Here is a 27,993-nt window from a genome sequence, read left to right as displayed (position 1 = left end):
ATTTAGGCCTACTTTAGGTCCTCTAAACCCATACCTAGCCCTAATAGCACTGCAAACCCATGCAACCCAAACTGTCCAACAGAAGAATCCTCTACGTGCCTTAATATGAGACAGCAGTCTGCCATCTTAACCAGCTGGCCTGATGGTCAGGACATGTACGCATGCTTAAACATAAGTTCTGTAAACATAAAATCTGACAGACATCAGAGTAGCTCCAACAAAAGGTAATGGGCGTGTGAAACCTCAGCCTGGGCTGGCTAGCCTGCAGAGTGCTAATTAGGGCACTCTCCTGGGCAGCCTGGGTTCAGGTCCTCTCAGATAAAGGATGCTGAACAGTGTCCTGAGCCTCCTTATCAGCCAGTGCCTGTACAAAAAGCGCACTCATGGCAGTCTTCCACAAAACAGTCTTAAACCCTTATTGGTTTTAAAAAGATGAAACTTTCACTCTGGAAGGGATTTTTGAAGGGTATGAAGGAGAAGAAAAGGCTGTGTATTAATTATGTCCTATCCAAGAGCGGTATTTCCTATTAACTTCTGTAGGTGACTCACTCACTGTCCTGCATTTTACAGCATCCGAAGCTTCTCATGAACGACATATGAGGCCTATGCACTGTTTTCATATTCTGCAAGACTCTTCCATATTTAACTACCATAACACTCTAATCTTCTTTGTATAGCTGAATTTTTCCCAAAATATTTCTAAATTGTTCCTTTGGCCATATTTCAGGCAAACTAGATAAGTCCAGAGAGTCATCAAAGTATCACAGTCTTTCAGCCTGTTTAAATATTTTAAAATGTACATTACAAAATAACTGTTCAGGGCCATATTAGGACCTCAAATTATTGTATATATAGAGAGCTTTTATTTTCTAAGTGGTATTTATGTGAAAAATCTAAGTGGCAGAGAGAAAATAAAAAGCAGATAGACTCAAAAAGTGAAACATATTAAGATATTGCACTATCCCAGGCACTCTTTTGGCAGGTCTATTTGTACAGCTCCAGGATAGGCACAAATATTCTCTGTCCACACTGTGCAGTAGGTGTTGCTCCATCTTAAACCCTGCAGTCCTTGTTCCTGGGTAAGGATCACCAGATCCTGGTTGCATGTCAGAAAGAAACCCGAAAGTGCAGCTTCCCCCTTCATGTCTGGATGTGTTTCAGAATGAAAGATTTGTTTGTTCCAATAGCTACATTGCCCATTTATCAGAGTGCCAGGATAAAGGCACAGATCAGATCTGTTCTTCTGGACATACAGCACCACTGAGTATCCTTTCATCATTCAGTTACTAATTTCATCGAGGTTACATATCTATTTGGACATGTAGCTGTGCAGTCTCACCAAAACGGAGACTAGTTACAGAAAGACATTTTCTCCTGTAGCTATAGGGGAAAGTGTTGCTATGCAAGCAGCATCCAGAGTAGTCCATTTGTCTTCAAGGTACCTAAAACGCAATTAAGGGTACAATGGGAACAGGTAGTTAAGAAAGTGTTCCAGGAGGTTTCTACTTTATTACAATTGCCCTATATGTTGATGACAAAGTTTGCTTGCCTATGAATCCTAAATGCTATGACTATTTTTAAAATACTTGGAAAGGAACTGTTAGGTGGTTTTAAACTGGGCCTTTCTCACATGGTAAAGGATGCTGCTTTTGGGTTTGGACTTAAACTCCTTGGCTGGTAAAATAAAGAAAATAGGCAAGTATCACAGAAATAGATAGGAAAACTCATTACTGAATTAATTGCTAAGTAGTCACAGAAACCTGACAGTATTTGAGCTCCTCTTTCTGAAAGTGACTCTGAAAAGAAAGTCTTTTAATCCATTTATCACTGTTTCAGACAGGTGCTGCATCCCACCACGCATCAGCAGAAGGGCTGGCTCTGCCCACCTCTCTGCAGTGCTCCTGGCCAGGACTTTCCAGCAAGCCTGGAGGGGTTCATGCCCTCACAGGCATGAGACATTCTATGGGTGTTCTGCCCCAGCTGCCACTAGGCAACTCCTGCCTATTTCTTAAATATGAACCTCCCATGAAAATATCTTTGGGTCCCAGGAAGGACACTGCCCTTTTAAACTACTTCTGCAGCCAGATCTCTCTTGCCCAGTGACTGAATTCACTGCACCCCTTCCAGAAGGGACAGCAAGCACTGCAGAAGCTTCACAGGTGCCTAGCCTGGAGGGACGCCTCCTCCAGGCAGCCAGGCAGGCCTGCTTTGCTGCTGTGATGCTGAAGAAGGTGCCCAAGGAAACGTACCAGACCGTCTAGCAACAGCGTGTACTTGGTCTGACAATCAGCAATAGGTTTTCTCAGGAGGAATATCCTTTCGGCAGATACTGAGGTCCAAGTTTAATACCAGAAATAACTCACTCAAACTTCTGTTTTCCTAGAGTTGTTTGTTGATGTGAATAACACCAATCCCATCTCCCTTCTGCTACACTACTGCATTTTACCCTTGTGTGAACGGAGCTCAATATCATGTCCCTGACGCGGTAGGCACACCAGTTGCTACCAGCTTCATGTTTCAGTCCCTCCTCTCGCGTATAGAAGCACAAGGACTCCACAGTGCAGCTACTATGAAGGAACATATGATGTATGCTACACCGTGAGTGTGGCTGGACTCTTGCATAGCTATTCACTGCACATATTAATCAAGCTGCATAAGGGGAAACTCTAGTTGCCAGTAAGTCAAAAAAAGTTAGATCAGATTAAGAGGCCAGAAGAAATAAATTGCATATTTTCAGACTTTTAGGATAGTTGCATATTCTATTTTTTTTTTCACTTTTGTGTCATTCCTTATTTCTGCGGTCAAAGTAGAGAAGAGTATTTTGTTGACTAAATGTTTTCGAAGTCTGTGCTAATAGCCTAAGCTCTTCTTTCCTTCTCTTCCAGGTGGTTGCTTTGGTTTCATGTGGTGCAGTGAGCTGCTGTTGTATTTGTCTAACAGGGCAGCTTCAAATGCCTAATGCTTCCAGTGTGTTAGTCAATTCTTTCTTTGTTTCACTATAACCACAGATACATTGCCAGGGAAATGGAAATTCAAACAAGTCACAGATTTTCTGAAATATAGATGACATAAAAGCAACTTGCTAAACTAAATCATACCCTGGCAACTTAATGTCTTGCAGTAATGAGAAAATTCAAAGTTATTTCTAGTGACAATTGATCATACTACTACAGTCTTTATAAGAAACACTAGATAAAATGGAGAAGTGTGTCACGTCCATCAGTAGAGAAAATACCTCTGAAATCAAATATAGCAGAAGATAGCCTAAATAAATTGACTTAACCTTTCAATGGTATAAACCGAGGTCAGATTTGATCCTAAAATTAGGTTATTTATGATACTTGGGGCTTCTGAAAACTTTTAGCTTAAAACCCAAAACATCCAATCTATTCCTCTCCTTTGTTTGCAGACTTGTTCTGCTTGGATATGGCAACATGAAAGAAAAATGGTGTAGAAGGCAGCCACAAACAAAAGAAAAACTTCATACTCTACAGCATTCTCACTGCTGAAGACAAAAGAAAGGTGCCATGGATAAAGAAAGGAATCAGCAGCTGAATTATTTGCTACATATAATTTTCAGGCAGCGTATGCTTTCACCTGAAAGCTCTATGGTGTCTTTAATAGTGGTGCTAACTTCATTCTTTTAAATAAGATTTTCAGACTCACACTGCTCTTTCCTGAAGTGCAGCAACTGAGGAAGAAAAGCAGCACAAAAGGAAGCAAAACTGAACTGCTTTGGGGTTCCACTAATTCCTGCTACTGAAGAGAAACGAATGTAGAAACATAATGCCTGTTTGATGTCAAACAAGCTACCCTCTCCCTTGCTGAATGAGGTTGCTTATGGTTGGATCAAGTTTGCATCTGACTTCTCTGTACTGGCTGGATGTCAGAGCACCAACGCAAGCAGGAACAGATTTGATCATGGTAATAGAGTAAGTGCACATAGTGAATGTAAACAGATTGTTCCGGTCCACCCTTCAAGTCCATGTCATGTAACCTACATCACATGTAGAGAACATTATTTAATGTTTACATCGCTTTAAGGATAGGACAGGACAGGATACAAAAGTAAGTAGACAAAACAATGGGCAGATATTTAAAAAAAACTCTCATCTATAGCTAAATCCCAACCTGACTATTTTGTGGAAATCAATGAATACTGTACTTGGTGTTGCAGGACAGGAGGAAGAAGACAAAACCCTGTGGGTCAGACAGTGTCTCAGAAATAGGTCTCCGGTCAGGAGTAACTGCAAGGAGGAGTAACTCAGCAGCATCCACACTCCACAGAGAGAGCATCACTGCCAACCACTTGTACCACTTCTCCCAGCTACATCCCACTGTCACTGCACTTCTCTGGCTATTGCAAAAATTAGTTTCTACTCCTCCTAGCAGCTCTAGCTTTTGCATTCCCATTGCAGTGCTACAGCAGGGATAAAGACTAACAAAAGGTTTCACAGGGGATCAAATGCATAAATGACAATTATGATTGTTAGCATATTTTCGTATGGCAGTCACCAGTCAGGCTTTGGGGCCACTGTAGTATAATATGAATAGACGTAAAGGAAAAGTTGGCCAGGGGCCTTCTGTTGAAAATACAGTTTTGATTAAGACTATTTAATACTTAAAACTTATTTAGAGGCAGGAGAATTGAGTCTAAACCAGAAAGTCTTGCACATGCTCAAGTGAAGTTAAAAACAGAGTTCCCACTGCAAACCCAAATCTCCTCATGTGACATGTCACACCATGAGACAGCAGAGCAGGAAAACAGACATTTAAAATAATTTTGGGAAAATACATGTCTTTTCATGGAATAGATTATATAAAGAGCAAACCTGAAGACCTGTAATGATTTGTTTTATTTATAGGACTCTCAATGCGGAATCTTAGACCCCTTGATTCAGTAAATCATATCTATAAATTGAAAACCTTTCAGTGTTTTCCTGAATTTTGTTTACATTCACTACATATATGTGTTTTGTTCTTCATAATCTATAATCTCTTTTTTACTGAGATTACAGGAAAATGAAAATACAATCTTGTGCTTTGTGGCACTCACTCTGTTAAGTATAAAAATGTCTGTGCTATGAGAAATGTATCTTCATTATGATTTCATCACGAGAGAAAGCATTATAGTGGGAAAGTCTTTCATCTAGAGCTGCCCTGAAACTGTGAAGTTTGTATTACAATTTCAAACTGAAACCTAATTTCTGTACCTATTATGACTCACTAGATCAGACATAATTTCTAACATGTTATGATCTGGAAATAGTTCATGAGATGCAGTAGTGGCAACCACGGACCACTCTTCGTGTGTGTGTGTGGTATGTACGTTGTGTGGTTTTGTGTGTAGTATTTGTGTGTAGTTCTGTGCAGTTGTGTGTATTTGCTGAATCACGGCAAGCCTCCTCTTTACTGAGCCACGGTGTGTGCGTCACTCTGCAGGGTGACGTACCACACCGGGCAGGGCGATTATGCTTTTAGAGCAAAAGAAGCCAGGCTGCTCATGTGGGCCTCGGCATGCAGTGTAAACTTTCAGCAGGGTCATTTGGTCATGCTTGGATGGTTAGCCCATGCTGAAGGCCATCCTGTTGTTTTCATCTCCATTATAGCTGGCATGCCTGCCCTTCTGATTACAGACCTTACAGTAACTCTTCCATCTGGTAAGCCACGAAAATAGAATACAGTTTACCAAGCCCTGTCTCACTGGAGCAATTTGCACTCTTGCAGGTCTTCCCGCTGAAACCGTCGGATCTACTCTCATGACTTAAGGTCACACTGAAAGACTGAGGCAACTGGAGTCTTAATATCTGGTGTTTTAGAAAGCACTCAGAACACTGCTTGATCACTGCTAAAATAATGTTTGCAAGGGAGCTGCATGTAGCAGGGAGTAACAAAACCAGCGAAGGAGATAAACACACAGAAGGGAAGACAAAAGTGCGTGCCTCCTAAGGCACAATTAGCACTACACAAAGGCAGACAGCAGTGCCTTGAACTTGCATCCTTGCTAATCAAGTGCATTCTATGTGATACAATTGGCTGGCTGCAAATCAGAACACAGTAGATGGTCGCTGCCAAGGTTTGTTGTTTTAATGGAAAAGCATTGTAAAGAGATTTCAAATGGTGGCACGCTGTACCGTCTCCTCTTGCACAGAGTTGCTTTGTGAACATCTTGCAAAAGATAGCAGCACATTTCAGCTTTGAGTCAGAACACTGGGAGAAATGCCAGGCTAGCCCAAACCAAGTTGGTTACCTACATCACTTCCAGCAGATGTCCTAAGAGTGTAGGTGCTGGTAAGATGTATATAAAGAATGGAACATGATTAGAATATGCCTTTGGGAACAGGAAAATGGCCCGTTCCATACATATACATACAAAACTACATTAAAAGAATTGTTCAATGGACATTACTAGGATTGCTAACTGTATCACTAAACTGACAGCTCTCCTCTTTAAATGGAGTTCAGTGTTCCCTTTGAACATCTCTAGTTTTGTCTGGTCTATCTGCTTTGCCTCCCCCCTCTCCATTGTGGCTTCCAAAACCTAGAGCTGATTCCAGCATTCATTACCCACCACAGCTTCTGTAAGTCTTTTCTTCTGGTGCTTGCCCTGCTCTCTGCCTTCCTGCTCCCACCGCTCTGACAACTCATGGACATCTCAGCCCCAGGTTTCTTTCTTCTGCCCCAGTTCCCCACTGGTTCTTTTGGAAAGTACAGCACTCTACCCCTTCAGAAATCTGTTTAGCTTGTTCACCCTGGCAGTAGCTGAGGCAGCCAGCACACCTCATCGTCCAAGGAAGAGCAAGTGGGTCAGGCTGGTCCTTCTGCCCCTGCCAGCCACTGTGACAGGCAGTATCTAACTAGGTATAGCCTTTATGATGTTCTCTTGAGGGACCTAAGAGAAGATCAGCTGTGTCTACTGTGGGCAGTATTTTCAAATTTTTTATAAGACGTATGCAGACAAACCTCTCAAGGGAAAATCTGGATGTTTTTTGAGCAGGCTGAAAAAGGAAGCATTGATGATGAAAATGTCACCCTCAGTGTCAAATGTATGAGGGCACTCACACTGTTGCAGGCATAGGTGGCCAGATTTCATTTTTTGCAGTGGAGAGCAACCCTTTTTTCTACGCCCTCTTTTTTTGAAATAGCATAACAATGTTGCAATACTCCCCATCGTCTATATCACTTGCATTGTACTATGAACTCACAGCACATATTAATATCACCTGCACTACAGGATCAAGTGCCTTAGCTGGCAAAGCAACTGTTGTTCTGGCCCATAACAAAGGCATACATAAATGGTTAAGAGTAACTGTGAGGACCCAGATACAGTTAAATTCACCTGTAATTATTCCTCACCTCCAAAAGACTGTGGCACTTCTTTTGAGGAGGCTGTGGCAAAGGGCTGTGGGGAAGCTCTGCAGTGGGAAAGATGCTCTCCTTTCCCCCTGCCCTTACGGTGACTTTGGTACCTCCCAGGGGTAAGTAAGGCTGCTGCAGGTCTCCTGGTGAGGGAGTGGGACTGGCTCTGTAGATGGCTTCTTCTCAGTTATTTGACAGGTTGCCAAAATTACCCTAAGGAATCCAAGCAAAATAAGTTGAAATGAAGTACTATAAATGTATAATGGCATAGAGTTTTATCAGGTAAAGACAGGCCATTTTGTATAGCCAAGGGGCTTTCTTCCTCCCAGATTTCAAAGGTCTCCTGTGAACAAAAGCAGTAGCAAGCTGCTTAAAGAAAGGTTATACACATGTAAAATGTAAGCTTAGGAAACTTTGCTATAGGAATCATTCCTGGCTGCCACTAAGATTCTAAATATACTATTCTTTGTGTGTGAATTTTACATATGTTTTAGTTAAAAGAAAGGTCACACTGTGAGTTTGCTGAATTTTTACATTTCTGGATGTAGTGGATTCCAGAGATGTAAATTCTTCTTTCAAAATACTGCCAGCTATCACTTTTTTTTTTTTTTTTTTGCCTGAAGGATCAGCATCCATGGCTGTTTCCAGCTGATAGCTACAGATCACTGCTGTTCGAACATCACTTGATCTACTGAAATGGTACTAAGTGAACACAGTTGATGGTTTTGTGGAGTTCTACTTGTCTGCTCCGGTTGAAAGCTAGTTGTCTGCTTCACTGGAGATATAAGCTGAAACAGCTGATCAAAAATGAGATCTTATTTGAATAGTTAAACACTGTCTTCATCTGAGCATTAACTAATTTGCATGGCAAAATTCCAATTTACCATCTATCACTTAAATGACAGCTTGTGAAACAGTAGTTCAGCATTCTTCATTTGCAGTGTTAGGTTTCTATTCAAATCAGGAGAGGAAACATATGTGGAGTGTGTGTGTTGGGGGCAGGCACTGTAAAACACACAGAATGCATACTTAGCACCAAAAGCATTAGATATAAAATACAGACTATAAACACAGAAATTATTCTGTTCCATTAAAAAATCCCAACCACCACCAAAACCCAACTGTTTGAACTGAACAAAAACAATAAGCACTGTGTTAAAATCTTATCTGAATCCATAGGATCCGAGGAAAATCCAAATTTGCTTCCTTGAGTGTAATGGCAGCATCCCACGGAGTTGTTCCTTAGAAACTACAAATGTGCCACAGAGAAGAGATCTACCCATTTTCCTGGAATGCAAAAAGAATTTTGCTTGTTCCTTGGTTTGGGGTAGCTTAAGCACCAAGGAAGCTGCTCCTGGGTAAAACCCAGATTAAGAGCTAATCCAAAATCTGTCATTATGCATTCGCCCATTGATGCTACCAGGTGTGTAGGGCCCAGACACTTGATGAGCTCTCCTATCTGAAAACGCTATCTTTGGGAAGTACGTGTGTCCATTACAAAGTCAGCGAGTTTTAAATCTGTAAATTGATGGCTTAAAATAGGAGCAATTTCAGGAAGCGGGAGCACCAGTGGCTGAAGCACTGTTGCGTTCAGGCTATTACGGCAGAGCTGCTGGACACCCCTTGGAGGGCTGCTCACAGCCAGGAGGTTAATGCAGCTTTCTGTCTGTCAACACAAGTTTAGAAAAAGACATATTTTGACTTCAGGGAGGTTTTAAATTGTTATTTTTGCTGTAGGGATAATCTAAATATATTGCTACTATGTTCCATTTCAAGGTTAAGCAATACAAACAAAACTCCCTCTGAAACATACCCTCATCACTGTTCCAAGCACTTCTGCTCCCTCCTACATCCCATGGCTCCCATGACGTACCTCAGTTTCACGCTATAAAGACATTCATGGTATCTCACAGTTCTCACTTTATTTCAGACATTTTAAACTCAAGAAGAAACTTGCAGAAAATGTTAAGGTTTCAGCACTGTGGGGATGCCATGGGAAGCCAAGCAGCTCTACAGGAGGCTGGTGCAGAGTGGCACAGACATAACTGCTCTGCATCACTTGATCCCAAGGACAGGGAATCACTGGTCTGCGATGCAGTTACCAGTGCCAATGGACCTAATCCAGATCCCTAGCACAAGCCACTTTGTACACCAAGGCAGCATATCCCCGCTTCTGTATGCAAGTCACAAGCAGAAGCCTCCCAAGAGCCTCTTTTTCCTTGTAGAAATAAATGCAGCCTTTCCCCAAACCAGATCCTAACCATTAAAGCCAGACCTCTTTGGTTACTCTTGTGGGTGATTCTTCAGCACTAGCAGGTGCTCAGCATCCTGCGGGAGGTGGAAACAAAACTGCTTTTTTTTTTTTTTTTGGAAAAACCAAACAGGTTTGAAAACTTTGACTCGCATTTCCACATAAGAAACTAGACACGCCACTTCTGTATCCCAGCTCCTGCTCTGAGCAGAATAACAGATTTCCACCAATGTGCCCTGTGTGGCAGCCCATCATGTGCTGCTGTGGTTGGGGGGGTCCTTCCCCCAAGGACTCACTGCTGGCCTGAGCACAGCAACCCAGCAGTTCCTGCCCCCAGGGTGATGGTTTAGCCATGCAATGCTAAGCCAGCTTCTCCTGCCTTACAGCCCTCAGAGATGGTAAAGCAATCTCCTCCTGCTGCTGCTCCTAGCTCGGTCTGGCCCAATGGTCTAGCACGGCACGTTGCCCATGGCCACCAACAGTGTGTGTGCAGTGGGCTCCCTTGGGGCTTGTGGCCTGGGGCGGGCAATGGGAGCTACAGGGCCGGGTGGCTCCTTCCTCCGGTCTCCAGCTCCTGGAGGGAGTCTGGACCTGGTCTTTAAACTCTTAAATGTGTGTTTCTTTTAAACAACACCAGGTATAAATAGCAGAGGATGGGTGCAACCGATGTCTTTAATCACACAGGTTTTAAATGCCAGTGACACATACTGGTGAAACTGGGCTGCCATATGGGAGCACTCTAGAAACTCGTTACCATGTTCACACATGCTATGGTGTCACTGGTCTTTTAGAAGTGGGGATAAAATGGCCTTTTAGGCATTTTCATAACTAATTAAAGACATGATTTTACAAAACCCACCTCTGCACAAAAAGCTAACTTAGAACTGGATGCAAATCACAATCCCAAGTTAAATTCTGTTGAACACAGGATGATCAACATTTACCTATTTCGTACGTAAAATACTGAATTTGGCATTGTATTTATTTTGATGTGTCAACCTTCCCCACCTCATCCACACCAGCAGATCATTATGAGGAACATGCGAGTATCTCATGCCAGCACTACTGCAGTAGGAAAATTCTGCTGCGTGTGCGTGCGTGCTGGAATGTGTCTGCTTCCAGTAAGACATATATTAAAAAAATTAAAAACATGTGTGAGAAAAAAATCTGTTCTTTAAGTCTGTGGTCACATTTTGGTCTTTTCATTCTTGCGAGACACATTTGGAAAGGAAATTAAAAAAGCAAAGCCACATACACACAGATGAGGGAAAAATTAGTTTAGATGTAAACATATGACCCTCAAAGAGCAGATGGAAAAAAACATACTATCCTTGCATTCGCCTCTGTAAATTTAACCATTACTTACAATTAAACAAGTAATCACAAAAATACACAAAAAGCATGCTATGTTGAGATGCTCTTAATGCATCAGGAAGACACTTGTGTTCTGTAGGCTGTTTGCTTACAAAGAGAAACTGCTGGCTCTTCGGGCTTTTCCCAGAGGAGATGGGCATTTTGCCAGTGTTTCATTTTCAAGTGCCATTGTTCACCTAGGGCTTTAGCAAAAAAGCTTTTGCTTATTTATTACTAATCCTAGCCTAAGTAATGATAATTTTTAATCCTTTTACATTTTAAAACAAATTTATCAGACAATGACACCAAACACAATGTCCCCCAAAGCTCTGGCATTTATTTTTTCATTTAATAGGTAATTCTATAATTCACACATCCATGGATTGCTTTATTGGTTCACGAAACCTGCTTCTATGAACATTCCTTTGATAAATTATAAGTCTTAGTCAGGTTGTGAGGACTCTTTTCAACATGCTTTTGTTATAGTCTTGAGAACACAGTAACAAGAGAGGAAGAGTGTTTATTGCATACTTTACCCATCTGTCTGTGGATCTTTGTAAAATGCTGGTGTATTCATATATTATTCAGACTTGGTATGTATTAGACAGAATTAATATTTTTTAATAAGTAATACAACCATTTTAATAATGTAGAGTAATGCCACATTTTCCAGCTTGAGAGACCCAGTATAATCCTTGTTCTCAACACCAATGTCATTGGTCTAATTGTCTGTGCTTGGTCACGAAATGCTCAAAACCAAGCAAGTATGGATGCCAGATGTCATTTTACACATTATAAAAACTCCTGATCCCTCCATTTTGATGATTAATGTTCTATTATCAGTAAGTGATGCTGTGAATATCAGCTGCCTACTTGTGTAACTTCGCTAGCCTTGCATACAATGCTGCCAGTCTGTAATCTAGGCTATGAGACAAGTTACAAGCCGTTTCACTAGTTTGGTGTCAATAGAAAACACTTGCCAAGCAATTTGGAATATACACGCATGAAGAGTTGTTTGGACTTCTCAGAAGGGTTAGAATGAGAGAACTGGTGTAACAACTAATACCAGCAACAAATTAATCTATTCTTCAGCTTCAGCTAGTGCAACTCCCTAGAAAACAAACTGGAAAAAAAAATCCCTCTACCTACTTACATATAATATTTTGGCAGATTATTTAAACACTTCATAGAAAAAGAGATTTCCTTGTGAAATCTCTAAATTCCTAGCTAGCGGAGTCAGAGGATGAGAGCACCCCAGAAACTGTCAGTGCAATTTTGTGGTTCCAGTCTATACAGAAACCATAAGCTTATGCTTGAAGATGGAAAATGAGAACATGGCAAGTCTATACCAAAACGTATTTTGTTATCTTTGCACCAGGAAGTAGGCTTACTTTTCAGCATCACAAGCAATGAAAATCAAAAGGTGAAACTTTTCCATAACTCACAGAAATTGAGACAAAAAAACCATGGAATTAAGAAAAGGTGTCACTGGGGGTAAAGAAAATAATCTGGCATATGGGACAAAGAGAAGGAGGTCCAAAGTTTCCTTTTTTCCAAGCCCCTGACAGCCTCTCGGACCCCCAAAAGCCAGTATCTTCTTCCCCTCCTTGTTCTACAGGCTTACCTTGGCTGCCTCTCTGCGAGCAACATGAAGGAAGGGAGAAGTTGCTTTGAGGCATTTCCACCATATCCAGCTTTACAGATACAGGCAAAACACACCAGAGACATTGATGGGGACCTGCAGAAGCTGCTTTTTTCCAGGCAAACCACAACAGGGTGTAGAATTTAAACGAAACAAACCCAAACCCTAGCATTTACTGTCTCAGTGTCACACAGAACACAGGGAAGTTTGCATTCACTTCCCCCCTCCCCAAGAGGGGCAATCAAGCAGTCAATGTATAGGAGCACACCCAACACCCTGTAGGTTGTCCCCATAACACCTCCACTCCCTGCATGGCCCTGCTCATAGTCATGGTACTCTCAGAGACCCAACTGTCATGTGGTCACCAGCCGAAATAAAAGCAGTGCCCCAAAATGGGGATAATTGGCCTGCTGATTCTGTCAGGAGATGAGAACAACACTTGCAGCTGCACTTGAAATCACCTGGATTAAAAAATGATCCTAATCTTCTCTCCTTTACAGTTCAACCAGTAGACTAAACCATACTGGTAAGGTATATTGTCTTTGCAAAAATTCCCTTCCTTTTCAATTACATTTAATTTCCACTTCATCCTTCCCTTATATTTATTCCACAAACAAGCCATTGTGTTATTAATGATTCAGAGCTCCCCAAATCCATAAGCTTTATGGATTTTATGTCAAAGTGGACTCATAATACTTTAATGTGGAAAAAGAACACTATTTTACTGTACTCACTTCTTACACTACCCAGCCAATAACACTGTAAGCAGTTCAAAATCTTTCTGTAACAGCACCATGGAGATTACAAAAAAGAAAGAGGCATTGCCAGCCTCCTCTGCCCCCCACCTCTCCAAAGGATTGATGCTTTCCTGCAAGAACTTCTTAAGGAGCTAGCACGTTAGTAGCAAATTGCTAATTCCTCTCTGATGGTTATACACCTACATACAGGTGTAGAAAATCCTTTAACATTTTGTAACAAGCAGAAATCAGGTAGATGATAAAACAGGGCTATCAGTCACTTTAGCAGTCAAGTGAATTTGATTCTCTTCATTTTCCTGTAGACATCTAGTTTGCCATGTGCATGCTCAGAGATTTAGCTATTCACGTATTAGAATGACATATTTAAAGTAGTGAAGTTGGCATTAGCAATGCAGATGGAGGAACAAATGATCTTGGAAAATTAGACAGTGGAAAAACTGGTATTGGAGAGTAGCACGAGAGTTGGGAATCCTAGACAAAGCAAAGAAAAAGGGTATTAGAGAGGAGGCAGAATGGGGAAAGCAGAAAGACATAAGTTAGAAAAAGAAGGAAAAACTGTGACAGAAGAAAAGACTGGAAGATGGAGTAAAGAATCTAAGGAAAAGCTAAAGTGAAAAGACTAAGATTAGCAGCTAATAGAAACATTAAAATGTTCAGATAGCAGCATTTCATTGACGCTGATTCGTAAGGAATGCGTTATTATGTACAAAGTTGATGCCGTTTTTTCACAGAATAACTTACTGGGGCCATTGTCCCCCCACTTCTCCAGCTGTGCCAATCACTTGCTGTTAGATTAAGATACCTAAATGCCTGCTCATACCAATCAGTTTAAGCTCTATTATACCCACACAGGCACATGCACAGCAAAGTGCTTCAGTGACTGCCTATGAGATAAGGAAATTTTGTAAAGGAAAGAGTAAGACTGAGGAGGGGGAGAGGAGGGATACGGGGGAAATCTCTGAGAAAAAAGGAGACATATTCAAGAGACATATTCAAGAGACATCAGTCTCAAAATTAGAAGCTCATTAATTTTCAGCTTATTTTCAGTCTCTGTGGAGATTTACCATATGTGACAGCTACTCAGCCTTGGAGTCCGATTAGAACCGTTTTCCAGCTACTAGTCTAAATTACTACTAGAAAGCCTCATCATTTTCAGCAAAGTTTGATGAACTGGTTACCCTTTAACAGTGATGTTTTGTGCACTAAATTGCAATTGGCCTGCTTTTTTTCTCATATCACTGCTGACAGATGAGCCCGATTATCATCCGAGATCCACCTTGCTCATGCTCATTTGGACAACAAAGATAGCAACTGAACTGAAAGAAAATTCCAGGGAAAAGTAATTGAAGACAGATTAAAAATTTCAATAGATTTTCCTGGAAATTTGCCCACAAAGCATATTGTTTACATATCCACCTCTATCCAGAAGTTTGAAAGCATATCCCAGGATGCCTGCTGTTAATGGTTTAGCCCTACCCTGGCCAGGATTCTCACAAAACTCCCAGATGCTCTAGGCCAAGACCAATTTGTCAATGCCAGGTAGTATGATGATTTACGACTACAGCCGCGTGAGGATGCCGGCTCTGTTCTGTCTCTCCCTAACTAGCTGTGTTGAACCGAAGCCATTCCAAATCACTAGCTGGCTACGCAGATGCACGTTCAGAGAGGGCTGAAGTTGTTTATGGAATTCCCAGGTACAACCAACATCAACGACTTTGTAGTTAAAGGACAATTTTGGAAGAGAAAATAGGAAATTTTTCAAAGCTGCATCACACTTCGGTGAATATAACACATCAAAGAGGGAGCTAGGCTTGCCTAGGAGAAGTGAAAAAGCTTCTCAAAATTAAAATTTATTTGGTCAGGATTTTTCATGTCACACAAGGTACCAAAGGAAAGAACATCTGAACAGGACAAGATACACCTGTAAAAGAGGCAACAGCCATCTTAACGTGTACATAAAAGTGGGCAACATATAAGTGATTCTGCTCATTGCTCATGCAAGGTGAACATTCAGGCTCTGATTTCCTTTATCCAAAAAGCAAAGAATTCATGTGCAAGCTGTAGGAGGGGCTGAGAGCATAAAATCATACCTTTAAGAAAAAAAAGAAGGAAAAAAACCCGACCACCTGAGGCTGAAAATGTTAGGAATAATGAATCTAGTACTAAAATAGGGATACATTGCAAATGTTAGAAGGAAGGTCCAAGTAGTTTGTGTGAGCAGCATGGATAGATGTGCTCTGAGTAATACCACTTGTTTGGGACTGCTGTAGGTAAGATCATGCTTAATGTATATGAAAGGATAAGGATCAGGTCCTGTCTGGCAGTGACTTAATGCCTGTATCAATCTGTTTCTCTGAAGGAAACCTTAATTTGTTTTTCTGAATACGAAATTTCTTTTTGGAGAGCTGTGAAGATTGGCAAAAGTTCTATAAGAAGAAAAAGGTAATATAGCTTCTTTTAGCAGCATTGACCAATTGTTTTTGTTGTTTTGTTTTGCTTCCCCCCGCCCCCAGTGCAGCTGTCCAGGAGTGCTTTATCAGCAGGGTTATGCTGATAATTGGCTACACCTCAAGTTAGATGAACCTAAGACTATTGCAATGTGGGCTAGAAAGCAAAAAAAAAAAAAAAAAAAAAAAAGAAGAGGGACGGGGACAAAAAATACATTATTAGCATTTCTTCAATATCACAGAATCCACTAACAGGTCAAAGTTGTAATAATTGCATTTCAAAATAATAAAATCAATGCTGAAGAATGATGAAACAACAGCTACCACGGCTGCTTCAGGTGTTAGGATACCCTTATAGCACAATAGCCTTATTATTCACTGTAGTTCTTTCCTAGCATGTCTTGACCACCTGTGACAAGTATTTCTGAATCTGTGCACAGTCAAAACCTCAAATTAAACCTGACAAACACAGAAAGTGTTTTAAGCTAACTTGTCCTCCCTTTGCAGCTGCTCATTATAAAGCGACCTACTCTTTTTGTGTCCTACATGACTCACATCCCTGTAGATTGTGTTTATTGAAAGCTGATAGTTACAAGTGCTGACATTTGCCAGGTTTTATATACCAGGGAATAAAAATAAGAAGTATCTGACAAACAAAGACATTGTAAATAACATGAGAGACCCTTACTAAACCTGCACACTGTATGAATACTGAGAAAATTAAGTTACCTTACTTTCAGTAGCTCTTTGTGGTGCTCAGTTCCCATTGTATGAGTGCTATTAGAAGTGCAAGCACATAACTGCACATATAATGTCAAAGCCATCCACATTATAACAAGGTTTCATATGTTCCATAATGAAGACTTGATCAGAGAGTGAAAATTATTGGCTCCCCTGTTGATGACTTTTACAAAAATCTTAAAAGTAGAAGGTTTGCCAGCTGGATTAATCATCCTATGCACAGTCATTTATGAAGCTTTGAAATTTTAACCATTGGCAACAATGCTACAGTTGAAAAAACTCCAAGAATATCAGTTCAATGACAAACAATGGTCTGCTAAATAGAGACATGCCGTCCTGACAGCTCTGCTTCAGCTATATGGTATGATATGTGCCAGCAAAAGCAGAGAAGACATTTTGTAGCATCATAAAACTGCTTCCAAAAATGAGCACCCTGCAGCTATTAGAAACTGCGTGAGAATCACCAAATGTCAGCCTCATGCTCAACAACATTCAATTTAATAAATGGATTTAAGAAAGTGAACAGCATAAGATGCTTCAGAACACCCTTAAGACTACCATGATAATATTGAGTGTTTCAGAAAAAAAAGCAACTGTTCACTGCAAAAAACACCCCCCCCCCCAAAAAAAAAAAAAAAAGACGGAGAATTTTGTGTCTCATTTTTGTTCCCTGGGACCAATTAAAAGTATTCTCTCATTATTATTGAGAGCACTAGGAACAGTATACAATTGATAATCAATTGACTGACACATCCTAGTATTGATGGTCAAAGGCTTGCACTGAGGACAGTCCCACATCATTCTGGCAGTTAACATCAGTTTTTTCCTGAAATTTTATTTTCTGAGGCAGGTACTTACATTTATCCAAATCTAAAAAGATGGACCGTGGGCACAAGGAGTATTTCCGTATGCCAAATCCACAATGTGCTACAGAACTGGGTGGGAAAAAAAGTATTCTTTTTTGTCCTGAAAACTGTTGTTGAAACACTGTATGTCTTCTTATTCTCCCCTCCGTTTCCTTTTCTTCTCCTTGCCCTCCATTCCTGTGGCTGCTCCACCTCTGAGCGTGACCAGTGAGGCGAGATGAGCCGAGGACGTCAGCGGGCCCAGACATCCCTCCACCAAACATCTCCTGGCTTATGCCAAACAGAGACCAAAGCAGAGGAAGCCTCAAGTACTCACTGAGTTTACTTAGCTTTTACTAACTTTTTTCTTTTTCCAACACTGCTGCTACTGCTAGAAAGGCATGTAAGATTTACTTGTCCTTCAAAAGTCCACATATTGGTCCAAGCAGGAGTTTCTGATCAGAGCAATTGAGTTTCAAAGAGAAGTTTCTTCACTCAGACAGCTTTACCAGGAGTATTACAAAATGCTGTAATTCTACAATCCAATTAATTAAAGTAGCTGCAGAGGTACTGAAAGCTTTTGCCTTCACCTAAAGTACAAGGGTACTCACTGGATCTCAGAGGTCTAGTACTTCTATCGCTGGTTTCCAATGAAGTAATTGACATCAGTTTCTATGAAAATTAGGCCTCCTAAATCCCTCAATAACATCAGAAGTGTAACATGTGAGCAACCCAAAGCTGAAATGGGTACCTGTTCTCTTTCATGGGCCCGCATGAAAGCGTCAAGAATATGAAAATACGGAAAGGGTTGTTTTCTGAATATTCTTAGTCAGCAATAAGTGCTTGTGAAAACACTTGGGATCTGGGTAACTCCCAAAAGATCCCAAAGCTCATATGGACTATGGTAGAAGGGGACTCAAAACCCCGTGTTTGGAAACAGTTTTTTTACACACACAAACATTCACGTACAGAAAATCAGAGTATGCTGGATGTCCTAGGGCTGTAAGGTACACAGAACAGAAAGGCAGTCCCTTTGATGGGCAAAAATCTGCTCCTACGCTACAGACATTACCCTGGAAACTAATAGCTCATCTTGATTAAAGAAAAAGCTAAAATTTTACTGCAGATTTCACCAGACCCAAGATTTACTCACTGGTTGTCACTCTTCAGAGTTACTATTTCAGACGTTTTAAGATACAATCCTGTGCTGCTATTATTAATATGTGCACATTGACGCAGAGAATCACTTATGGCACAGCAGACATGGGTTGTGACCCACAACCCAAATCCTTCTGCAACTGTGATCCTTCACCCTGGGTTTCTCAGGCTCTGCATACAGGGCTGAAACACCCAAATCGAGACTCATCCATGGCTCTCCCTTAATTTACAAATGCTCTAAAGGCACCCAATGACCTAGTTTAAACTTAAACCTCATAGTCCACATAGATCAAAGATAAAAGTGAACTTGTATAAATCTCTAAGTGTGACATGTCTAAGACAGCTTTCTGGGCAAAGAAGGACAAAAATAGAAAAGCCTCATTATATGCCTAACAACAAGGTAGAAAATATGTAGATGAAGTTTATGCCTGATGGGGGAAAAAAGAAGAGAAGGCAGAAGGGGGTGGGTAGGCTAAAGCTGGTTGAATCCTGTGACACGAGTAAATGGAAAAGGTTTGTTTATCAGAATCTGCCGTTCACTGGGAGATTTGGGGGACTGGGGAGGAAACAGCAGAGTGAGATTTATTTTAAGCACAAACCGGATTGGGTGCCTGTCATTTTAAGATTGGGAGGGAGGGAGACAGGTCTGCAGTAGCTCAGGAGAAGAAAGTGTTTCAGGCAAGTGGTGATTAATTGTGCTCTGCTATGCCACATCTCTTTCTATTAAACCTTAGATAGCCAAATCTGTTTCCTAATTGTTTCTGTGTTTCAGAGTCTTCCTTTTGTCTGGCATTGGAGTAGGCAATTTCTATGCCATCAATACCTCATTAAGGGGCCTGGGATGTGAAATGACTTGTTTTGTTTTTAATTTTGTTTTCCAGGCTTTTTGCTACATTTTATGACACGGCATTTTTTGTTTGCTTGTTGCGCTCCATTTATTCTCTGGCATTCCCTTTCCCCAGGTTATAGCTTTATTTGTTTCTTTGCCCGTTGGCACTTGAGGTGTATGTAAATTATTGTTACATGCTTCACCATCACCACCTATTGCTCTTCATTTCCTCTAATGACATTCTCATCTGAATGCTGGTTGCCTGCTCAGGTTGTACATGTGTAGAAAACAACTTCAACTCATCCGTGAGGTCTTCTTTTTTTTCTTTCCTCCCCCTCCCCCCCTTTCCCTATCGCAGTTTGCCTCAGACTTGCATTCCTGAGGCAAGGAATACAGCTGCGTGCTTCCTGCCTAGGGCAAAATGCTGCTGCCACTAGTGCAAGTAGCAGCTTAGAGGAAAAAGGAAGGGCATTCACACAAATAGCTAATCAAAGGGGTTTTAATGACACTCATTAGGAAAGAAATTCATTAACAAGCCAGCACATGAACATTCCCTGAAGGGAGAGTGATGTTATTGGTCACATCAAAGTCCCCACCTGACTAACACCTTTATTGCTGTTCATAGTAAGGCCAAGTTAGCAGCAAAATCAGTCGCATTCAGTTCCTGCCAAGGAAAAAAGTCAGCAAACATGGTCATTGAAACTGGATCAATTCTGTTTTACCAATAAGAATGGCTTTTCAGCTTTTCACAGGGATGTATAGTTTAGCACCCACCACTGATGCTTTCGAATTTGTGCATTTTTACATTTCACAACTTTCATTCTCTCCCCTGCTCTTTCTCCTTTTATCTGGATACCTCTGTCCAAACTGGTACCCAAGGTAGTGCTGTAGCCCCACGAGACTGCAAACCTCAGATGGCTGGATGCCAGTCCCCCTTTTTGAAACAGAAGTCTGCAAGAGGCAACCTCATTACGAGGTGCAGTGGGAAGCCATGCTAAACTGTAGGCAGATCACTCACCCAGACAAGGCATCAACCCAGGCACGCCAGGGCTTACACCGCTACTCAGGATAGACACAGCCTCTGAGCATCAGAGCCATTTCCAACTTGCAGGCATGTAACTGCCTTTTTCTTTTTCTTTTTTTTTTTTTTTTTTTATGCTCACACCATTACTTACCTACAAAAGGGACTCTGCATTTTTCTGCCAACTCATTCCTAGAGATTAGTATTGGTATCTTGGGATGCCCATTTGCTCTGTAAAAATTAGGTTTTTAAATAGACTCAACCAGAAATCTCACTTTTATTGCACTGCCCTGATACAGCAGAGCTCGGTTATTAGAACAAATTGGAGCAAGCCGCTTCCTGGTTGTTATACCCACATAATTACTACAGGCTGGTACGCGAAAGCATGCTTCACTCTTATGCTTAGAGGCAACATCTCCATTCTGCAAGGACAGAGCAAGTTCTATTATGCATTTTACTGCCAAAGGAGGTCAATTAAGTTTAATTGGTTCTAATTAGCACTTGCTCAAGCTGTTATATTCTTTACCTGCATCCGAGTGGCTCTCCAAGTGCTGCACAATGGATTCCTGCTTTTGAACACAAAGGAGAATTACTAATGGCATCCTTGAAGGCAAAAGATGCACTGATCAGCATAAATGGGGAACAAATATCAGCACAAATAGTAGCAGGCCTTTGTAGAAAAGAAACAGAAACATTTCATCCCCACCTGGCTTTGATCAATTGAACTGAATGCAACTGTGCACCTTGTTGTTTAAAGTTATAACATGGGAAGTACACATGTAATTATTCTTTACCATAACTTCTTTACAGCTGAAAGATAAGTGCTGGAGAACAGTGCGGGGGGAGCATGGAGGGACAGTGTAGCAGCTCTGAAAAAATAAATTGATAATTTCTATGGTAGCTAACACAAAATACCAAGAAAAAGAAAAAAAATCCTCAAACGTGCATCTGAAATGTTTTGTTTTCTATGATTGTTGCGGATTGTTATAAAAAGGTTTGTGTTTAAGTGACAAGTTTGCTTTTTTGGTGTTTTTTTTTTGTTTTGTTTTGGTTTTTTTTTTTTTTTTTTCCATTCTGCTGCAGAGAGGAACAACCTCACTTGCCTAAATGTCAGCACAAGCCATTTCAGTCCTCAGGATGTGGTGAAAAGCTGTCATCGAATTCAGGATGGTCTATGAGAGACTGAATGAGGATCACATGCCAGAAGAGATGCAGTGCTGAGATGCGCTCTAGGAACTTGTTTTCTGCTGGGGTCTTCCTGGGTGTAGCTACACAAATAAAGGCAGGCTAGAGAGCAACCTAGTCCTCACGCCAATGCTAGAGCTCAGAGCTAGCTCTCCCCAGATCCCCAAGTCCACATTCACAGCACGTAGGCATGGCCCTACATCTCCTCTTGGTCCCATGAGATGTCTTGAAGTCATACCTGTTATTTTGGGTAGAGGAGCAGCTGGCAGGGCAACAAGTCAGTCTGAAACAGGAGCAGGGAATGGACTAGAAACAGCAGAGCAGATGTTAGGGACCACTGCTCTGCTGTGTCCCCTGGTCTCCTCTTAACTGATAGGGCATGTATTCAGCCACTCAATGCATGCAGACCATTACGTGCCCCCCAACACCACTGCACCTCTTCTTTTCTTGCACCCTGCCACGCCAGGCACCCCAAATCCAGGGGACAGTAGCAGCACTGAGTGCACAGACCACAGCAGGACATCACCGAGACAAGGACTGGGGAGGGTGGTCCCAAAATGTGACATCTGCCTGCCTAAGTGGTCCCAATGTGAACCACCACAATGCCTAACTCATCAGAGACCTTTCCTGCCATGAAAAACTCCATCCTCAGTGAAGCACCCTGCCTCTACACATGTGATGCCCGACAAGGTGCCTAGCAGAGGGATCCACTGAAACCTGCTAAGCCTGACACCGCGTGAGCTTCCCAGCTGGAGACTGCCAGGGTGCGAGCAGCCAGGGCTGGGGGCTTGTGCACCCTGAGCACACTCTACTCTCACCAACTTGAATTAACCACACATTTAAAATAAACTACCAGATTTAGCATCCTGAGGATCTAAGCCTTCTATGGGCTTTGGATAATTTGTTTTGGTCTGGAAACCAAAGCAATGAAGCTTACATGTATTATCAACCGTTCAGAATTACATGTGAAACTGTAGTGGACTTGGCTGATTCTAAGCAGCGGATGTGTTCCTTGTTTTAGTATTACTCTTTGCCATCTTTCCTGCTATCTGAATGTACCTCCTAAATGAATTGTCCGTTGCCCACATGACTTTCAAAAATAATTTATTGTTAGCTAATGTGTTCCAGACAGGTGGAACACAAAATGTGTTAAAAAAATAAAAACAAAATTAAAAAAGCCTCCCCTCAGAAAAAAAATGTCCCCCCCAGTCCTTACAAAAGAAGGCCAGATTTTTCCTTCTAGTGCCCCTGCTAAATTTCCACATGGCCATTAATCATAAAAACCCCAAACTGCATAAATCGTAGAAAAGCCAAAGGAGCTGCCTCTATTTTTATTGGGTTTTTTAAGTTCCTGCCAGAATCTCCTCAAACCCAATTACCTTTCCTCTGCCAGTTGTGAGGACTCTTTCTCAGCCTTAGTATACACCTCTTCTCCTGGCTGGCAATGTACGGGCTGAGGCAAGCAGAAACCAGTATATCATTATTTCAAACAGTCATGTCTTCCTTTCACACTGGTGCATAGTTACATCACTATACTTAAAACGCTCCTTGCTCCTTTTCTTTTGTACTTTTCCCAAGGAATGGTGTTTCTGTTGTATTTCAGGTAACAATCAAAAGTTATTCAAAAGGTTTACTGACTTGAATAAGGACTTGAGAAATAATAATTAACAAAAAAGAAATGGCTTTTGTTTGCATCACTGAAATGGCTGCCCATACAGCAATACACCACTGAAGCACATGTAACAATTTATTATTCGGTCCTTCAGCCCTCCCATATTTAAGATTGAGCTGATATTCAAGGCAAAGATTGAGGAAAACTGACCTAGCATCTACCTATACATTTTCAGGATATTCTGTACTGGGTCGGCAGTAGCTCCACCAGTACAAAACCCCAAGTCCAAGGGTTCAGACCCAGTGAACACAGGTTTTACATGTCCACTACTTTATGGGCTTGAAGCAAAAGTCAGCTGTGCACTTGCAGTTGTTACTGCGCCTTGAGATAGCATGTCTACCAATGGAGGATGCATCACTAGAATAGCTGTAGCAGTGTAATTGCATTGGTACAACTATTCCCAATATAGGCAGGACCTTAAACTGAAATCCCTACGGACAGGCAATGTTTACCACTGGCCTATGTATAAGAGAACTCTTAGCTTACTTAAAAAAACAGTGTACAAAATGTTTCTTGTTACCTGTAAGTGGACAGTGATGATTATAGCGCAGTCTATGTTATTATTGCCTGATTTTCCCAGTCTGGGTTTTCACATATTGACTCCTTACTCAAGGTCTTTTAACATAGATTTGAAATGTGAATATGTTTTATTTTTTCCCCAGTAAATATACAATACACACTTCAACAGTACTATTAACCAACTTTTTATGCCAATTAAACTTTGCTGCACTAACAATACCAATGAAACACATTAAGAGGTCATACTTTTTCGTGAACAAACTGTAGCCAATAAACAGGTTTTTTTAAAAAAAACAAATTAAAAAACAATTCTAAGTGCTGCCACAACATCCCTTTTCTTTAAACACATTATTCACAATAAATGTTTTCATTTTTTTTTTAAAAAAAAGAAGAATACTTCTCTTAAAATAGTAAATTAAATGGCATTTTAAAAAATATGTACTGTGGTTCATTGGAAGTACACTGTATAGAAAAGAGAGAGAGAGAAAAAAAAAGAAGAGACATCACCTGTAAGATAATGGAGACACTTTGCGATACACAACAACACCTTATGTAATATTGTAAGCAAATTATTAATGAACAAAAATGTACAGAAGCAGATGGACAAGTTAGTGATTATCATGGTACTGCACAGCTTTAATACTGACACACATTTACTTTCCAGTGGAAGAGATAAAACACATATTTGAAAGTAATTGAGATGGTTTTATCAATGTCTAATGATATCGAATTTTGAGTAGAATATAGTGAGTAAGGTGTTCCACCAAAGCTCAGCACAAGCTTTCAAATTCAAAAGGGAAAAAAAAAAAAAATCTACCAGTGACTGAGTTAAACACTTTCCAGAGAATTAAATTTGAATTGTACACTGAATAGTCTTCTCTTCATATGATAATACCAAAATCAGAAACATATGTATGTAAATATGATGTCTTCTTTATCTTGCTTGAACATTTTTGCACATTTTTAAGTAACGGATTTAACTATAATAGTTTAACAAGCAGGAAAACTACATATATTTATTGGTCACATATAGAAATAAATGCACACATTTTTTTCCTCAACTTTTTTGGTTTGCAACCTGCTAAATAACAGTCTTGACCTTAAGGAAGTTAACTAGCATGTTTTTAATATTCAATAGTGCTGAGTTATAGTTGATGGGTGTAGTGTTTTATCTTATCATGGAACAGGTTAATGAAATGAAAAGCAACACATATCTAGCATTGTAATTTACTTTTCTGAAATTCTGCCGTTACTAAAAGTGTTCTTAAAACTGGTGAGCTCCAAGGCAATATATAAAACAACATAGACTGGTTATATGAAAAGGGTATTCAAATGGAAATTTGTGTTCATGGTCAGACAGCTAACAGAAATAAGCTGTAGGATGCAATATTTAAATTAAGCATCAAATGAGTGGGCTATCCACATACAATATTCTAGGAAAAGTTTGACAATTTACTCACTGAGATTTGAGAGGTACAGAAGATTTGGACAAAGTCATGAAAATTAATGAAGAGACAGGATGCTGTCATTAATGTCCACTTACAGAGTCTGGTTTATTCAAAAAGTGTATAAACATGCGTTATTTCCTCATCATATAGGGTTTGAAGCCACTCACTAAAACACAGGTCAAAGATTTTCTTTGCTTATATCCAACTTCTCGGATGTATTCTATTGCGAGAAATATACTGAATGCAAGCCGAAAATAATTTGACCATTGCTTTCCTTCCAAACACTAAACATTTCACTACAAATTTAGTGGTTCCAACTTCAGCTCTTGTAGACTTCAGGTAACAGAACACAAAGGTTTGTTTAGACTGCATCAAAACAATTAATGTCATGAATTTCAGTGGTGCAGCTTTATCCTCTATTGTACTGTACATGTATTGGAAAGATGAAATAAAATACTCTGACATTTCAATTTTTTGGAAGCAGCCTGAATAGTTCTTAATAATAAATTGCATCCTTAACTAGTTACTAGGTATTCCTTGAGTTTATATTGTTTGTTTCTCCTGGGAAATCTCTGTCTTATATTTTGGGTTGGAGAAATTAATGGTAATAAATCTTTTAAAACCGCAATACAAAAACAGCTTTAGTGAAACACCTTAAGTTCTTTTGTTTGTAGCAAGGTTTGTTTTTCTTCCTCTTTACTTAATGGCATGGGATGGCTAAAAACAGATACTAAGGGCATCATTCTAGTGAAAGGGTCTAGGCCATCTCATGCTACCTTTAATTTTCATATTCACTCTTTAATCTCACACTTCCAACTTCTGACCCCTTCTTAAATAGGAAGAGCAACTCTGTTGCTTGCTTTTAAAAGATTTAACTCTGTCTCTAATGTCTTTACTGACATCAGTTTTGCCTGTCACTTTCTCATTTCTACACCCCAATGGAAAACCACCTAACATACTCCTTTACATCCAGCATTATCCAAAGTAGCTTACAGTATGTAAACCTTCTTCACACATTCAGTCTCTTTTTTCTTCATGTCATGAGGAGTAGAGTTTTGTGCTTATCACCAAATAAAATTGCAGTGCAAACTTTAAACATAAAAGTTACACAATTAAAAGTTAATATATGGCACCACAGCCTATTAATTCACATATAGTACAACAGACCAGTAAAAACAGACATGAATATGAACATAGCTAAAAAGAAGGTGAGCTTGCATAGCAATGCAACAAAAGAAATTATATACAGAAGGAAATCCTTTTCATCCTGGAGGGTGATTATTTTTTTTTCTTTCTTTTTTATATACTCCTGACAAGGAATAGTTTAAGGTGGATGGTGTATTAAAGAGAAGAACACAAGTAAAGTATCTGTGGGATATGTGTGGCTGTGTGTCTTTACATTGCATTTACAGTTCTTTTAATAGTACATAAATAAAGAAAATGTTCATTGCACTGTTTAGTGTCATCACTTCCATGAGTTCAGACCTGATGGTCCATCAGAGCAGCTTGCAATGTGTCTTCTCAACTACTCTATAGAGAGAAACAGAGAGAAAGAGGTTGTAATAAGGAGAAAAAAAACCACAAAACAAAGCCTATGGCAATATCACTGCATCACAGGATGAATATTCAATAGGTCGGGAGAAAAGAGTTAATTGCTTCTAAGATGAAAAGCAACGGATGCTAAAATTCAGCACTTACCAACACCACATCTAAGACAGCACATTTCCGGGTTAGGGGATCACCATTAGCTCTCTTACAAGCTACTGGGCAATAAGTGTCAGGAGGTACTGAGGCTTTGACTGCAGCAAACAGGAGGCAGACATGCCAACAGCTACATCGCTTTTACTAGTAAACATAGCAGCATGCCTAAGTTGGTTGGGATGTTGGTGTACTACATCAAACAATAGTCAAACCTTTGGCATCTGGTACCACCATCATGTACGCAGCATTGAGATGGTTTTATACAAGGTTTAACAGATATTGAGTGATAATAGAAAACAGTTTGGAAACCAATTCCCCTGGCCTGGAAAGCTGAGGAAAGAGTTGGGGTATACAACTGAAAAACTGGGCTACACAGTCAAAAACAGGAGCTTCAACTAAGGTCAAAAAGAACAGAATACTACTCATCAACAACAGAAACTTAAGGAGAAGGCATCACAACCTTGCCACCATGCCCAAAAAATTCAGCACCTTTTTTATTCACTCCTCTGAGAAAACTGCCACTGGCATTTCCAAGACAAGCACACTACACTTTGCCAAGAAAATTCTAAATCACTAGAATTTCTTTTCAATTTTCCCAGTGTTTCACTAGCATTACAGACTGGAAGATGTACTATGCAGATAATGTTGGTATGGCTTACGCAGATTTGAACTGGTCCAAATCAAAGAACAGAAGAACTACATTTGTTTGTCGCCACAGGCAAAATACCTCAGAAGGCAAAAAAGATCTGGGTAAAATTTATTCTGACTATCACACTCAACTTTCTCCTCTCTTCACAACAGATTTATAATTTATCTCTTTTTGTCTACTTGAGAGTTTGAACTGTAGCTAGAGATAAACTTACATAATTCACCAGTAAACTGTCCTTGACTGTTTGATCCCACATAGCCTACATCAAGAAGGTCACTGGCATTGCGTTGGTGACCTACTCTCAAGACTTCACCTTTTCTAGGTCCGGTCGATCCTTTAGAAGAAGCTGTTCCTGAAGAGCTGTGGCCGCCAGGGGATGGGAAGTTGGGTTTACTATATGGTACGAGTGCCTCTT

General features: G+C 40.4%; 1 protein-coding gene across 3 annotated transcripts in view; it reads right to left on the bottom strand.

Moving 5' to 3' along the window:
- Positions 1-389: 389 nt before the first annotated feature.
- ROBO2 (roundabout guidance receptor 2) overlaps positions 390-27,993 on the bottom strand; it is a 497,184-nt gene continuing 469,580 nt past the window's right edge. For all 3 annotated transcript variants that reach the window (XM_080374488.1, XM_080374489.1, XM_080374487.1), the window contains one exon: positions 390-27,993. In XM_080374488.1, coding sequence (XP_080230614.1) covers positions 27,740-27,993 — 254 coding nt within the window. In that variant the 3' untranslated portion in view covers positions 390-27,739.

The sequence above is a fragment of the Falco punctatus genome (assembly GCF_963210335.1).
Source record: "Falco punctatus genome assembly, chromosome: 2".
Classification (NCBI taxonomy): domain Eukaryota; kingdom Metazoa; phylum Chordata; class Aves; order Falconiformes; family Falconidae; genus Falco; species Falco punctatus.
This window is presented reverse-complemented; position numbering and strand designations above follow the sequence as displayed.